The sequence below is a fragment of the Rana temporaria genome, chromosome 3 (genome assembly GCF_905171775.1).
Source record: "Rana temporaria chromosome 3, aRanTem1.1, whole genome shotgun sequence".
NCBI lineage: Eukaryota > Metazoa > Chordata > Amphibia > Anura > Ranidae > Rana > Rana temporaria.
Window position 1 is genome coordinate 144,815 of NC_053491.1, and position 17,686 is coordinate 162,500.

The 17,686-nt window shown below is 54.2% G+C and overlaps 1 protein-coding gene across 1 annotated transcript in view; it reads right to left on the reverse strand.

Moving 5' to 3' along the window:
- Window positions 1–3,582: 3,582 nt before the first annotated feature.
- MTHFD2 (methylenetetrahydrofolate dehydrogenase (NADP+ dependent) 2, methenyltetrahydrofolate cyclohydrolase) overlaps window positions 3,583–17,686 on the reverse strand; it is a 41,491-nt gene continuing 27,387 nt past the window's right edge. Inside the window, exons 7-8 of the mRNA XM_040342171.1 lie at window positions 10,321–10,446; window positions 3,583–4,310 (exon numbers count right to left, since the gene is read on the reverse strand). Coding sequence (XP_040198105.1) covers window positions 4,153–4,310; window positions 10,321–10,446 — 284 coding nt within the window. The 3' untranslated portion in view covers window positions 3,583–4,152. The remainder of the gene's footprint in view (window positions 4,311–10,320; window positions 10,447–17,686) is intronic.

The following is a 17,686-nucleotide window of genomic DNA, read 5'->3' on the forward strand; positions in this document are numbered from 1 at the left end:
CGCTGAACTACAGGAGGCTAAAGAAATAAGGGACGCAGAACTACAGAAGGATAAACAAATAAGAGATGCAGAACTACAGGAGGATAAACAAATAAGAGACGCAGAACTACAGTTAAAACTGGCAGCAGTCCAACAAGCAGCCGCACCTTCTCCGAACAGTGAGTACAGCACAGCAGACGCAAGGAAGATTCCGTTTAGCGCTTTTAAAGCTTTTGATGAAAAGGACTGTGAAATTGATAACTTCCTGGCGGATTTTGAGCGACAATGTAACCTGCACCGAATAGCTAGAAGAGAGTGGGTTGCAATATTGTCAGGCAAACTGTCAGGCAAAGCTTCTGATGCTTTCCGGACCGTGCCAGATCAGGATATCCATAGCTACGCCCGGGTTAAAGAAGCGCTCCTAGCTCGTTATGCAGTAACCCCAGAGTCCCACCGACAGAAGTTCCGGGACTCACGCAAAACCACGAAAGACTCTTATGCGGAATGGGCATGCCAGCTGTCCCTGTCGGCCTCTAACTGGGTTAACAGCAGCCAGGCCACCACCGCAGAGGACATTTTGCAACTAATGCTCCTGGAGCAATTTTACAATCACATCCAGACGGATGTCAAAGATTGGGTGAGAGATCGCAGGCCCATGACTCTACCAGAGGCCGCGAAGTTGGCGGATGAATATGCGGATACTCGTAAGACAAACCAGGTCACACCACGGGTACAACCTCCACGACCAACGGCGCCCTCACACCCACCAGCCGCTAGATACCAACCTCCTAACAGACCGATGACATCTAGCCCTCGCTACCCACGCCAGGAGGACAACGAACAGCGCTGCTTCCGGTGCAAACAGCTGGGTCACTTCAAGCAGAATTGCCCCCTGAATGACAACACCAGGTCAAATTGGTCTCAACATGGGTACCGCCCACCAGCAGCAGCCCATTGTGTAGACTCGGCTTGGGATCCCCAGGAGCGGGGTCGGGAAGAACCATTGGGCACCCCTTACGAAGTCCTCACGGTACAATCTGTTATTACGGACAACAGGGAACACCATTGTCAGCTGGTCATGGGCGACAGCCATGAGCCGGAGGGGCCCTGGAGGGAGCTGGGCAGAAAGAGGCACCACCGGCCACCCTCCAAGAAGAAGAGGTCCTGGAAGCCGTATAACAAGCTGACCTGGGAGGAGAAGAAGTGACTGGAGGAGAGGAAGTCGCAGCGGGCGTCCCAGAAGCGGGCCAAGATGTTCGCCAAGGGCCAACCGGTGGCCCCTTACAGCACCACCCAGTTCCTGATGATGAAGTACCACGTGGAGAGCCTGCAGGACATGAGCAAGCAGGAGCTGATCCGTGAGTACATGGAGCTGGAGGAGTGCATAAGCTGCATGGAGGAGGAGAACAACCACCTGAGGTCACAGCAGGCTGACCCCCACAGGCTCCATGAACTGGAGATGGAGCTGGAGAAGCTCAAAGAGGAGAACCAGTGGCTGCGGAGGGAGCAGAGGGTGGCTGACCCTATGGGGCACTGATCCAACCCCCCCCCCCCTGGACTCTGAGCACCAGTGCTACAGCATTTCAACAAATATCAATTTTTCTTTTTATGAATCTCCTGTGACTGTCACTTCAGAGCCATAACCTGCCCCTCCCATAGCGGGACACCTAGACGGCGGCGCACATACCCATTCGCTGTCTTCTGGTGACTCTGCAGATCGCACAAAGACTTGGGGACTGACCGGCGTGTGATCTGACGACCCGGTGGCATACCTGAGTCTGAAGCTGTTGCCAAGGGAGGTCAGTTACGCCACCATTGAAAGAGTGTTTGGCCTTGGTATGGGCACTCAAAAAGCTCACACCTTACCTTTATGGCCGGGCTTTCACTCTCATCACCGATCACAACCCCTTGGTGTGGCTTAACCGGATTTCAGGGGACAACGCCCGTTTGCTACGCTGGAGCTTGGCCTTACAGCCCTATGACTTTACGATTCATTATCGCCCAGGCAAGCAAAACAGGAATGCAGATGGATTGTCACGCCAAACGGAGTTAACCTCGGACTAAAAGCTCTGAACCCGTCAACCCTACTGGACCAGGAAAGGTCCAACCGAGTTGCCGGAGCAGGGAGAAAAAGGGGGGCCATTGTGAAGGACTTGTATGCAATTGCCTATATGCTTCAGTCTAATTCTCTCCCTGCTAGTTTAATGTCTCTGTGTGTTATGTGTAGAAGGTGATTTCATGTGTGACTCATTCCTCTGCATAACAGACTGTTGAAGTGCTAATGTCCCATCACCAGCCAGCTCTCTATTCTAAAGGGTAATTGATCTATTGTGTGTGTGAAGAAGACCTGTGTTTACCCTTAAGAGATGTGTATTGTATCGTCAGTATCTAAAGAAATGTGTCTGTCAGGGTCGGCACCAGAGTGTCTACCTATAATCTGTATGGAAACCCCCAGTGTGTGAAAAGGGGGTGGAGATTTCATTGTTCTTTGATTGATGATTAGCTTGTAAACTGCATATATACCAGCAGCATGCTGCCATTAAAGTGTCTTTTGTTCCAGCATTAAGCTTTGGCTCATGTGTGGATTATTGGGCGATTCCAGGGATTTCTACTCATGGAATACTGGGTGATTTTCTTTTATGGGAAGAAGGGAATGTTTGACGGGGATATGTTCTACTACCGTCACAGTGGCGAGTTATCTTCATGTATAGAGATTATTCCTTTCCATACCATGTGATCGGCGTCTCCGGAGAGTTTCAATAAAGATTCATTCCTTGTCTGTACCATGATTGGGGCCACGAGGGTCGGGATTGGCTCTCGGTCGCTCCGAGTCGGGGTGCCCAAGCGGTTCCGTCACAAAACCATATTGGATCAAATGGGTTTTGTGGCCGAAACTTTGGGGTGCATCTCTAAAAAATACGAGGTGTTTTGTGAATGGAGGCAGAACCTGGAAGACGACGACTGGAGTGGCAGCACAGGATCGGCGATGGATCGATACACACGGCTTTATACTTCAATCACACAGAAAACAAAAGGAGACGTTTTGGGAATGAAGAATTTTAATTCACGTCTCAGCAGCGCCCCCTCCCCCTCACACAGGGCATTACACGGATCACAAATTAAATTCTATTATCAGATTCCCGGAGCGGATCCCAGGCTTTGCCGGATCTCCAATCATAAAAACCTGGAAAAAACACTCGATGAGCATCGGATGAGTTTGTAAAATAAACCCGACAGCCCTCACCTGTGATTGGGAGGAGCTGGAGCCTCGTCTGATGTCATCGGGACCCTATGACATCATCAGCACCTCACAGCTCCTTCTCCTCTGCTGGAGTCATGAAAAGTACCAGAGATGAGCCAAGTCAGCCCCTCCCCTCCTCCGCCGGGTCCCATTCTCGGGGGACAAAGTCAGCCCCTCCCCCGCCGAGTCCCATTCTCGGGGGACAAAGTCAGCCCCTCCCCTCCCCCGTCGGGTCCCATTCTCGGGGGACAAAGTCAGCCCCTCCCCCGCCTGGGTCCCATTCTCGGGAGACAAAGTCAGCCCCTCCCCCGCCGGGTCCCATTCTCGCCTTTATTTTGCTCTTTAGAAGAGAAGTGCCGGAGTAAAAAAAATAAAATAAATTTATAGATATATTTGGATGTCGAACCAATCTGATTGGCCGATCTCCCCCAGGGGCGGGTTCACGAGCGAAGCTTGGCATTCGCCGATCGCTCATCTCTGGTGCTCAGCGATTGGATCGCATTTGGCAATATTCACTGATTCCGCCGATCGCTCCGCCAGGATATGACGTTGCCGGGGGCCGGATATGAAGAGATGTGTAACAGATAAATTCTTTATATAAAATGTCCAATCTTGCCTCCCCCCATCGGGACCCCCAACATCCCGTGTCAGTGGGGGGCGCCGTAGAGCTACAATCATAGAGCTCCGCCTTCCCATCCTGGATGGAGGACAGAGCCGGATTACCTTTGGTATCAGCACACGGAGGTCTGCATGGGAGGAGTTATGGGAGGAGTTATGGGAGCACACCGCCCCCTCCCGCAGTCTGCTCTGAATAAATACCTCCCCTGAGGAAGCCTACGGCTTCACTAAAATAAATACAAATATTGCATTTCATTGTCGGCCTGTTCATGGTGGTGGGACTGGAATGTGGAGAGTTCATGGTGGGCGTGGCCTCAGACGGAGGCGGCCCGAAGGTTCTGCAGCACCGGCTGTTCTGTCGGCTTCAGCAACCTCTTGGAAGCAATGATGGTGTTCTTCATCAGCATGGCGACCGTCATGGGGCCCACCCCTCCAGGGACCGGGGTGATGAAACTCGCCTTCTTCTTCACTCCTAGAAGAGATCCACCATTACTAACATTCACCTTTATATGTCAGATACAGGATCCGACAAAAGTAAGTACACCCCTTGTACCTTTCCATGTGACAACACTGAAGAAATGACACTTTGTATCTACAATGTTGTATAGTGAGTGTACACAGGGGGGGGGGGGGGGTGTGTACACAGGGGGGGAGGAGTGTACACAGGGGGGGAGGAGTGTACACAGGGGGGAGGAGTGTACAACAAATAACTCAACACACAGCCATTAATGTCTAAACCGCTGGCAACAAAAGTGAGTACACCCTAAGGGAAAAATCTCCAAATTGGGCCCCAATTAGCCATTTTCCCTCCCCCGGTGACACGTGACTCATTAGGCCGGGTACACACGGGCAAACATGTATGATGAAACCAGTCCGCCGGACCGTTTTCAGCGTACATGTCTGCCCGGAGATTTGTGTGGTGGCTGTACTCACCATCATACAGAAATCCGCGCGTACTCGATATGCGGCGACGTGTGCGGCCCTGCCAGTTCAATGCTTCCACGCATGCGAGGGACGGCGGGCGCTCGGACATGTACGGTAGGTCTGTACAGACGAGCGGGCAGGATTCCAGCGGGCTGTTTTAAAACAAGTCTCTGATCATCTCCTGTATCATGTTTGCAGTCTCTGATCATCTCCTGTATCATGTCTGCAGTCTCTGACCATCTCCTGTATTATGTCTGCAGTCTCTGATCATCTCCTGTATCATGTCTGCAGTCTCTGATCATCTCCTGTATCATGTCTGCAGTCTCTGACCATCTCCTGTATCATGTCTGCAGTCTCTGATCATCTCCTGTATCATGTCTGCAGTCTCTGATCATCTCCTGTATTATGTCTGCAGTCTCTGACCATCTCCTGTATTATGTCTGCAGTCTCTGATCATCTCCTGTATCATGTCTGCAGTCTCTGATCATCTCCTGTACTATGTCTGCAGTCTCTGATCATCTCCTGTACTATGTCTGCAGTCTCTGATCATCTCCTGTACTATGTCTGCAGTCTCTGACCATCTCCTGTACTATGTCTGCAGTCTCTGACCATCTCCTGTATTATGTCTGCAGTCTCTGACCATCTCCTGTATTATGTCTGCAGTCTCTGATCATCTCCTGTATTATGTCTGCAGTCTCTGATCATCTCCTGTACTATGTCTGCAGTCTCTGACCATCTCCTGTATTATGTCTGCAGTCTCTGACCATCTCCTGTACTATGTCTGCAGTCTCTGATCATCTCCTGTACCATGTCTGCAGTCTCTGATCATCTCCTGTACTATGTCTGCAGTCTCTGATCATCTCCTGTATTATGTCTGCAGTCTCTGATCATCTCCTGTATCATGTCTGCAGTCTCTGACCATCTCCTGTATTATGTCTGCAGTCTCTGATCATCTCCTGTATCATGTCTGCAGTCTCTGATCATCTCCTGTATTATGTCTGCAGTCTCTGACCATCTCCTGTATCATGTCTGCAGTCTCTGATCATCTCCTGTATCATGTCTGCAGTCTCTGATCATCTCCTGTACTATGTCTGCAGTCTCTGATCATCCCCTGTACTATGTCTGCAGTCTCTGATCATCTCCTGTACTATGTCTGCAGTCTCTGATCATCTCCTGTATCATGTCTGCAGTCTCTGATCATCTCCTGTACTATGTCTGCAGTCTCTGATCATCTCCTGTACCATGTCTGCAGTCTCTGATCATCTCCTGTACTATGTCTGCAGTCTCTGATCATCTCCTGTACTATGTCTGCAGTCTCTGATCATCTCCTGTACTATGTCTGCAGTCTCTGATCATCTCCTGTACTATGTCTGCAGTCTCTGATCATCTCCTGTATTATGTCTGCAGTCTCTGATCATCTCCTGTATCATGTCTGCAGTCTCTGATCATCTCCTGTATTATGTCTGCAGTCTCTGATCATCTCATGTATTATGTCTGCAGTCTCTGACCATCTCCTGTACCATGTCTGCAGTCTCTGATCATCTCCTGTACCATGTCTGCAGTCTCTGATCATCTCCTGTATTATGTCTGCAGTCTCTGATCATCTCCTGTATTATGTCTGCAGTCTCTGATCATCTCCTGTACTATGTCTGCAGTCTCTGATCATCTCCTGTACTATGTCTGCAGTCTCTGATCATCTCCTGTATTATGTCTGCAGTCTCTGATCATCTCCTGTACTATGTCTGCAGTCTCTGATCATCTCCTGTAATATGTCTGCAGTCTCTGATCATCTCCTGTATTATGTCTGCAGTCTCTAAACATCTCCTGTATTATGTCTGCAGTCTCTGATCATCTCCTGTACTATGTCTGCAGTCTCTGATCATCTCCTGTACTATGTCTGCAGTCTCTGATCATCTCCTGTATCATGTCTGCAGTCTCTGATCATCTCCTGTACTATGTCTGCAGTCTCTGATCATCTCCTGTATTATGTCTGCAGTCTCTGACCATCTCCTGTATTATGTCTGCAGTCTCTGATCATCTCCTGTATTATGTCTGCAGTCTCTAAACATCTCCTGTATTATGTCTGCAGTCTCTGACCATCTCCTGTATTATGTCTGCAGTCTCTGACCACCTCCTGTATCATGTCTGCAGTCTCTGACCATCTCCTGTATTATGTCTGCAGTCTCTAAACATCTCCTGTATTATGTCTGCAGTCTCTGATCATCTCCTGTATTATGTCTGCAGTCTCTGACCGTCTCCTGTATTATGTCTCTGATCATCTCCTGTACTATGTCTGCAGTCTCTGATCATCTCCTGTACTATGTCTGCAGTCTCTGATCATCTCCTGTACTATGTCTGCAGTCTCTGATCATCTCCTGTACTATGTCTGCAGTCTCTGATCATCTCCTGTATTATGTCTGCAGTCTCTGATCATCTCCTGTATTATGTCTGCAGTCTCTGATCATCTCCTGTACTATGTCTGCAGTCTCTGACCATCTCCTGTATTATGTCTGCAGTCTCTGATCATCTCCTGTATTATGTCTGCAGTCTCTGATCATCTCCTGTATTATGTCTGCAGTCTCTGATCATCTCCTGTATTATGTCTGCAGTCTCTGATCATCTCCTGTACTGTGTCTGCAGTCTCTGATCATCTCCTGTATTATGTCTGCAGTCTCTGATCATCTCCTGTATCATGTCTGCAGTCTCTGATCATCTCCTGTAATATGTCTGCAGTCTCTGATCATCTCCTGTACTATGTCTGCAGTCTCTGACCATCTCCTGTACTATGTCTGCAGTCTCTGATCATCTCCTGTATTATGTCTGCAGTCTCTGATCATCTCCTGTATTATGTCTGCAGTCTCTGATCATCTCCTGTATTATGTCTGCAGTCTCTGATCATCTCCTGTATTATGTCTGCAGTCTCTGATCATCTCCTGTATTATGTCTGCAGTCTCTGATCATCTCCTGTATTATGTCTGCAGTCTCTGATCATCTCCTGTATTATGTCTGCAGTCTCTGATCATCTCCTGTAGTATGTCTGCAGTCTCTGATCATCTCCTGTATTATGTCTGCAGTCTCTGATCATCTCCTGTACTATGTCTGCAGTCTCTGATCATCTCCTGTATCATGTCTGCAGTCTCTGATCATCTCCTGTATTATGTCTGCAGTCTCTGACCATCTCCTGTATTATGTCTGCAGTCTCTGATCATCTCCTGTACTATGTCTGCAGTCTCTGATCATCTCCTGTACTATGTCTGCAGTCTCTGATCATCTCCTGTATTATGTCTGCAGTCTCTGATCATCTCCTGTATTATGTCTGCAGTCTCTGATCATCTCCTGTATTATGTCTGCAGTCTCTGACCATCTCCTGTACCATGTCTGCAGTCTCTGATCATCTCCTGTACCATGTCTGCAGTCTCTGATCATCTCCTGTACTATGTCTGCAGTCTCTGATCATCTCCTGTACTATGTCTGCAGTCTCTGATCATCTCCTGTATTATGTCTGCAGTCTCTGATCATCTCCTGTATTATGTCTGCAGTCTCTGATCATCTCCTGTACTATGTCTGCAGTCTCTGATCATCTCCTGTATTATGTCTGCAGTCTCTGATCATCTCCTGTACTATGTCTGCAGTCTCTGATCATCTCCTGTATTATGTCTGCAGTCTCTGATCATCTCCTGTACTATGTCTGCAGTCTCTGATCATCTCCTGTACTATGTCTGCAGTCTCTGACCGTCTCCTGTATTATATCTGCAGTCTCTGATCATCTCCTGTACTATGTCTGCAGTCTCTGATCATCTCCTGTACTATGTCTGCAGTCTCTGACCATCTCCTGTATCATGTCTGCAGTCTCTGATCATCTCCTGTATTATGTCTGCAGTCTCTGATCATCTCCTGTATCATGTCTGCAGTCTCTGACCATCTCCTGTACTATGTCTGCAGTCTCTGATCATCTCCTGTATCATGTCTGCAGTCTCTGATCATCTCCTGTACTGTGTCTGCAGTCTCTGATCATCTCCTGTATTATGTCTGCAGTCTCTAAACATCTCCTGTACTATGTCTGCAGTCTCTGATCATCTCCTGTATCATGTCTGCAGTCTCTGATCCTCTCCTGTATTATGTCTGCAGTCTCTGATCATCTCCTGTACTGTGTCTGCAGTCTCTGATCATCTCCTGTACCATGTCTGCAGTCTCTGATCATCTCCTGTATTATGTCTGCAGTCTCTGATCATCTCCTGTATCATGTCTGCAGTCTCTGATCATCTCCTGTATTATGTCTGCAGTCTCTGATCATCTCCTGTACTATGTCTGCAGTCTCTGATCATCTCCTGTACTATGTCTGCAGTCTCTGACCATCTCCTGTATTATGTCTGCAGTCTCTGATCATCTCCTGTATCATGTCTGCAGTCTCTGATCATCTCCTGTACTATGTCTGCAGTCTCTGACCATCTCCTGTATTATGTCTGCAGTCTCTGATCATCTCCTGTATTATGTCTGCAGTCTCTGATCATCTCCTGTATTATGTCTGCAGTCTCTGACCATCTCCTGTACTATGTCTGCAGTCTCTGACCATCTCCTGTAGTATGTCTGCAGTCTCTGATCATCTCCTGTACTGTGTCTGCAGTCTCTGATCATCTCCTGTATCATGTCTAAACAGTATATAAAGCTGAAGACAGCAGATAAAAATGTAACACTTCTGTAGGGAGATTTGTTTCACCTCTCTGGGGATATGGAGGGCTTAAGGGTGTGCTTTGTCCCCTCCCCCCCCACCAGGGTGCAAGGTCTGGCAGCCCCCGTTCTTCTAGGACAGCCAAAGCCATCCATCGAATACTAGGTCAGGAGAGCTCCTCCCCCCAGGGGCCAGCAGGAACCCAAGGGCCACACATCCGCCCCCCCCCAGGGGCCAGCAGGAACCCAAGGGCCACACATCCCCCCCCCCCAGGGGCCAGCAGGAACCCAAGGGCCACACACCCCCCCCCCCCCAGGGGCCAGCAGGAACCCAAGGGCCACACATCCCCCCCCCCCCAGGGGCCAGCAGGAACCCAAGGGCCACACATCCCCCCCCCAGGGGCCAGCAGGAACCCAAGGGCCACACATCCTCCCCCCCCTAGATGGAAGGGTAAAGCACAAGGGCCCTTCATTGGTGAGAAACACAAAGTGACAAACGTGGGTGGGCACTGGGCGGGGCTTCAGACAAAAACTCCCCCGACTTGGCCAGAAGGCCCCGCCCATGGAGGCGCAGAAAGAAAGAAAGCAAATTTTGTGACGGACTGTGTGCCTTTTCACACCGCGAGGACCCCTCCCCCAGGGTGACCACTCCCAGGACCACACCCCCGCGGACCTTCTGCCTTCCATGGCCAGACAAGGGAGAGCCCTCAGATCAGGAGGTGATTGGCTCCCGTTCCCCAACGGCCACCCACTGGGTCACCAATGAGAACAGATCCTAATGGGGAGACCCTCCCATCTCCCACAAAGGAGGAGGAGCCATGACAGATTCTCCCCCCCCCCCCCCCGAGGTGGGAAGTTCAGATCTTCTGTTCCACAAGAAAGTCGCTCACCTTCAAAGTCCACGTCCCCCACAAGTCTGGCCTTCCCTGTGATTGGATCCTCAACCCGATTAATTCCGACATCGATCACAGCCGCGCCTTCTTTTATCATATCCGCCGTAATGAGATTGGGGATTCCTGGGGGGGAAAAATGACAGTTACCAGACAGTTCACACCAACCAGGGACCTCCCACACCAACCAGGGACCTCCCACACCGACCAGGGACCTCCCACACCGACCAGGGACCTCCCACACCGACCAGGGACCTCCCACACCGACCAGGGACAAACCAAATCTCTCCAGACACCTCCCACACCAACCAGACACCTCCCACAATGCACCTCTCCGACCAGGGACCTCCCACACCGACCAGGGACCTCCCACAATGCACCTCTCCGACCAGAGACCTCCCACACCAACCAGAGACCTCCCACACCAACCAGACACCTCCCAAATCTCTCCAGACACCTCCCACAGTGCACCTCTCCGACCAGGGACCTCCCACACTGACCAGGGACCTCCCTCAATGCACCTCTCCGACCAGGGACCTCCCACACCAACCAGAGACCTCCCACAATGCACCTCTCCGACCAGGGACCTCCCACACTGACCAGGGACCTCCCTCAATGCACCTCTCCGACCAGGGACCTCCCACACCAACCAGAGACCTCCCACAATGCACCTCTCCGACCAGGGACCTCCCACACTGACCAGGGACCTCCCTCAATGCACCTCTCCGACCAGGGACCTCCCTCTCCGACCAGGGACCTCCCACACCAACCAGACACCTCCCAAATCTCTCCAGACACCTCCCACAGTGCACCTCTCCGACCAGGGACCTCCCACACCAGCCAGAGACCTCCCACACCAACCAGGGACCTTCCACACCGACCAGAGACCTCCCAAATCTCTCCAGACACCTCCCACACCAACCAGGGACCTCCCACACCAACCAGAGACCTCCCACAATGCACCTCTCCGACCAGGGACCTCCCACACCGACCAGGGACCTCCCACACCGACCAGGGACCTCCCACACTGCACCTCTCCGACCAGGGACCTCCCACACCGACCAGGGACCTCCCACACCGACCAGGGACCTTCCACACCGACCAGGGACATCCCAAATCTTTCCAGACACCTCCCACACCAACCAGGGACCTCCCACACCAACCAGAGACCTCCCACAATGCACCTCTCCGACCAGGGACCTCCCACACCAGCCAGAGACCTCCCACACCAACCAGGGACCTTCCACACCGACCAGAGACCTCCCAAATCTCTCCAGACACCTCCCACACCAACCAGGGACCTCCCACACCAACCAGAGACCTCCCACAATGCACCTCTCCGACCAGGGACCTCCCACACCGACCAGGGACCTCCCACACCGACCAGGGACCTCCCACACTGCACCTCTCCGACCAGGGACCTCCCACACCGACCAGGGACCTCCCACACCGACCAGGGACCTTCCACACCGACCAGGGACATCCCAAATCTTTCCAGACACCTCCCACACCAACCAGGGACCTCCCACACCAACCAGAGACCTCCCACAATGCACCTCTCCGACCAGGGACCTCCCACACCGACCAGGGACCTCCCACACCGACCAGAGACCTCCCACAATGCACCTCTCCGACCAGGGACCTCCCACACCGACCAGAGACCTCCCACACCAACCAGGGACCTTCCACACCAACCAGAGACCTCCCACACCAACCAGAGACCTCCCACACCAACCAGGGACCTCCCACACCAACCAGAGACCTCCCACAATGCACCTCTCCGACCAGGGACCTCCCACACCGACCAGGGACCTCCCACACCGACCAGGGACCTCCCACACTGCACCTCTCCGACCAGGGACCTCCCACACCGACCAGGGACCTCCCACACCGACCAGGGACCTTCCACACCGACCAGGGACATCCCAAATCTTTCCAGACACCTCCCACACCAACCAGGGACCTCCCACACCAACCAGAGACCTCCCACAATGCACCTCTCCGACCAGGGACCTCCCACACCGACCAGGGACCTCCCACACCGACCAGAGACCTCCCACAATGCACCTCTCCGACCAGGGACCTCCCACACCGACCAGAGACCTCCCACACCAACCAGAGACCTCCCACACCAACCAGAGACCTCCCACACCAACCAGAGACCTCCCACAATGCACCTCTCCGACCAGGGACCTCCCCCACACCGACCAGGGACCTCCCCCACACCGACCAGGGACCTCCCCCACACCGACCAGGGACCTCCCCCACACCGACCAGGGACCTCCCACACCGACCAGGGACCTCCCACACCGACCAGGGACCTCCCACAATGCACCTCTCCGACCAGGGACCTCCCACACCGACCAGGGACCTCCCACACCGACCAGGGACCTTCCACACCGACCAGGGACATCCCAAATCTCTCCAGACACCTCCCACACCAACCAGGGACCTCCCACACCAACCAGAGACCTCCCACACCAACCAGAGACCTCCCACACCAACCAGAGACCTCCCACACCAACCAGAGACCTCCCACAATGCACCTCTCCGACCAGGGACCTCCCCCACACCGACCAGGGACCTCCCCCACACCGACCAGGGACCTCCCCCACACCGACCAGGGACCTCCCCCACACCGACCAGGGACCTCCCACAATGCACCTCTCCGACCAGGGACCTCCCACACCGACCAGAGACCTCCCACAATGCACCTCTCCGACCAGGGACCTCCCACACCGACCAGGGACCTCCCACACCGACCAGAGACCTCCCACAATGCACCTCTCCGACCAGGGACCTCCCACACCGACCAGGGACCTTCCACACCGACCAGAGACCTCCCACACCAACCAGAGACCTCCCACACCAACCAGAGACCTCCCACACCAACCAGAGACCTCCCACACCAACCAGAGACCTCCCACACCAACCAGAGACCTCCCACACCAACCAGAGACCTCCCACACCAACCAGAGACCTCCCACACCAACCAGAGACCTCCCACACCAACCAGAGACCTCCCACAATGCACCTCTCCGACCAGGGACCTCCCCCACACCGACCAGGGACCTCCCCCACATCGACCAGGGACCTCCCCCACACCGACCAGGGACCTCCCCCACACCGACCAGGGACCTCCCCCACACCGACCAGGGACCTCCCCCACACCAACCAGGGACCTCCCACACCGACCAGGGACCTCCCACACCGACCAGGGACCTCCCACAATGCACCTCTCCGACCAGGGACCTCCCACACCGACCAGAGACCTCCCACACCGACCAGGGACCTCCCCCACACCGACCAGGGACCTCCCACACCGACCAGGGACCTCCCACACCGACCAGGGACCTCCCACACCGACCAGGGACCTCCCACACTGACCAGGGACCTCCCACACTGACCAGGGACCTCCCACACCGACCAGGGACCTCCCACACCAACCAGGGACCTCCCACAATGCCCCTCTCCGACCAGGGACCTCCCACAATGCCCCTCTCCGACCAGGGACCTCCCACAATGCCCCTCTCTGACCAGGGACCTCCCACTCCGACCAGGGACCTCCCAAATCTCTCCAGACACCTCCCACACCGACCAGGGACCTCCCACAATGCCCCTCTCCGACCAGGGACCTCCCACACCAACCAGGGACCTCCCACACCAACCAGGGACCTCCCACACCAACCAGGGACCTCCCACAATGCACCTCTCCGACCAGGGACCTTCCACACCGACCAGAGACCTCCCACACCGACCAGGGACAAACCAAATCTCTCCAGACACCTCCCACACCAACCAGACACCTCCCACAATGCACCTCTCCGACCAGGGACCTCCCACACCGACCAGGGACCTCCCACAATGCACCTCTCCGACCAGAGACCTCCCACACCAACCAGAGACCTCCCACAATGCACCTCTCCGACCAGGGACCTCCCACACTGACCAGGGACCTCCCTCAATGCACCTCTCCGACCAGGGACCTCCCTCTCCGACCAGGGACCTCCCACACCAACCAGACACCTCCCAAATCTCTCCAGACACCTCCCACAGTGCACCTCTCCGACCAGGGACCTCCCACACCAGCCAGAGACCTCCCACACCAACCAGGGACCTTCCACACCGACCAGAGACCTCCCAAATCTCTCCAGACACCTCCCACACCAACCAGGGACCTTCCACACCGACCAGGGACCTCCCAAATCTCTCCAGACACCTCCCACACCAACCAGGGACCTCCCACACCAACCAGAGACCTCCCACAATGCACCTCTCCGACCAGGGACCTCCCACACCGACCAGGGACCTCCCACACTGCACCTCTCCGACCAGGGACCTCCCACACCGACCAGGGACCTCCCACACCGACCAGGGACCTTCCACACCGACCAGGGACATCCCAAATCTTTCCAGACACCTCCCACACCAACCAGGGACCTCCCACACCAACCAGAGACCTCCCACAATGCACCTCTCCGACCAGGGACCTCCCACACCGACCAGGGACCTCCCACACCGACCAGAGACCTCCCACAATGCACCTCTCCGACCAGAGACCTCCCACACCAACCAGGGACCTTCCACACCAACCAGAGACCTCCCACACCAACCAGAGACCTCCCACACCAACCAGAGACCTCCCACACCAACCAGAGACCTCCCACACCAACCAGAGACCTCCCACAATGCACCTCTCCGACCAGGGACCTCCCCCACACCGACCAGGGACCTCCCCCACACCGACCAGGGACCTCCCCCACACCGACCAGGGACCTCCCCCACACCGACCAGGGACCTCCCCCACCGACCAGGGACCTCCCACACCGACCAGAGACCTCCCACAATGCACCTCTCCGACCAGGGACCTCCCACACCGACCAGGGACCTCCCACACCGACCAGGGACCTTCCACACCGACCAGGGACATCCCAAATCTCTCCAGACACCTCCCACACCAACCAGAGACCTCCCACACCAACCAGAGACCTCCCACACCAACCAGAGACCTCCCACACCAACCAGAGACCTCCCACAATGCACCTCTCCGACCAGGGACCTCCCCCACACCGACCAGGGACCTCCCCCACACCGACCAGGGACCTCCCCCACACCGACCAGGGACCTCCCACACCGACCAGGGACCTCCCACAATGCACCTCTCCGACCAGGGACCTCCCACACCGACCAGAGACCTCCCACAATGCACCTCTCCGACCAGGGACCTCCCACACCGACCAGGGACCTCCCACACCGACCAGGGACCTTCCACACCGACCAGAGACCTCCCACACCAACCAGAGACCTCCCACACCAACCAGAGACCTCCCACACCAACCAGAGACCTCCCACACCAACCAGAGACCTCCCACACCAACCAGAGACCTCCCACACCAACCAGAGACCTCCCACACCAACCAGAGACCTCCCACACCAACCAGAGACCTCCCACACCAACCAGAGACCTCCCACACCAACCAGAGACCTCCCACACCAACCAGAGACCTCCCACAATGCACCTCTCCGACCAGGGACCTCCCCCACACCGACCAGGGACCTCCCCCACACCGACCAGGGACCTCCCCCACACCGACCAGGGACCTCCCCCACACCGACCAGGGACCTCCCCCACACCGACCAGGGACCTCCCACACCGACCAGGGACCTCCCACAATGCACCTGTCCGACCCGTTCTATATATACTGGGGAGTGGCTACTAATAGCAGGGGGAGGAGTCACGGCACAGGATTATCCTTCCATGTCACTATATTGTAGTCAGGGAGGGCGACGCCCCCATTTCCATCATAGGATTACAGGCAGAATATTAGGGGGGTCATAGGTCACTGTCAGCGGATACCTGGAAGGTTACAGGGTCTTGAAAAAGTATTCATACCCCTCTATATACAGAGACAGGAAAAAGTATTCATATCCCTTGAAATTCCCCCATTTTGTTACAAGTAGAAACATAAATGTATTTATTGGGATTTTATGTGAGAGACACAAAGTGTCACATAATTGTGAAGTGGAAGGAAAATGATACAAATAAATCTGTGAAAAGTGTGGGGGAGGGGCATTTGTATTCCGCCCCCTTTACTCTGATAACTAAAATCTAGAGGAACCAATCACCTTCAGAAGTCTCCTAATTAGTAAATAGAGTCCACCTGTGTGTCATGTAATCTCAGTATAAATACAGCTGTTCTGTGAAGCCCTCAGAGGTTTGTTGGAGAACTTTAGTGAACAAACAGCATCATGAAGGCCGAGGAACACACCAGACAGGTCGGGGATAAAGTTGTGGAGAAGTATAAAGCAGGGGGAGGTTATAAAGAAATCTCCCAAGCTTTGAAGATCTCACGGAGCTTCTGTTCAATCCATCATCGGAAAATGGGAAGAGTATGGCACAACCGCAAACCTACCAAGGCATGGCCGTCCACCTAAACTGACCGGGCCGGGCAAGGAGAGCATTCATCAGAGAAGCAGCCAAGAGGCCCCATGGTAACTCTGGAGGAGCTGCACAGGAGCTGCACAGCTCAGGGGGGAGAATCTGTCCACAGGACAACTATTAGTGGTCTCTCCACAAATCTGCCCTTTATGGAAGAGTGACAAGAAGAAAGACATGTGGGGGAGGGGGACACAGCAAACATGTGGGGGAGGGGGACACAGCAAACATGTGGGGGAGGGGACACAGCAAACATGTGGGGGAGGGGACACAGCAAACATGTGGGGGAGGGGACACAGCAAACATGTGGGGGAGGGGACACAGCAAACATGTGGGGGAGGGGACACAGCAAACATGTGGGGGAGGGGACACAGCAAACATGTGGGGGAGGGGGACACAGCAAACATGTGGGGGAGGGGACACAGCAAACATGTGGGGGAGGGGGACACAGCAAACATGTGGGGGAGGGGGACACAGCAAACATGTGGGGGAGGGGACACAGCAAACATGTGGGGGAGGGGGACACAGCAAACATGTGGGGGAGGGGGACACAGCAAACATGTGGGGGAGGGGACACAGCAAATATGTGGGAGAAGGTGCTCTGGTCACAAGACACCTAAATTCTACTTTTTTGCTATGTATGGGGAAAACTAACACTGCCCATCACCCTGAACACGCCATCCCCACCGTGAAACATGGTGGTGGCAGCATCATGTGGTGGGGATTATTTTCTTCAGCAGGGACAGGGAAGCTGGTCAGACTTGATGGGAAGATGGATGGAGACAAATACAGGACAATCTTAGAAGAAAAAGACTCGAGACCGGGGGGGAGGGGGTTCACCTTCCAGCAGGACACCGACCCTAAAGTACAGCCAGAGCTACAATGGAATGGTTTACATCAAAGCCTATCCATGTGTTAGAATGGCCCAGT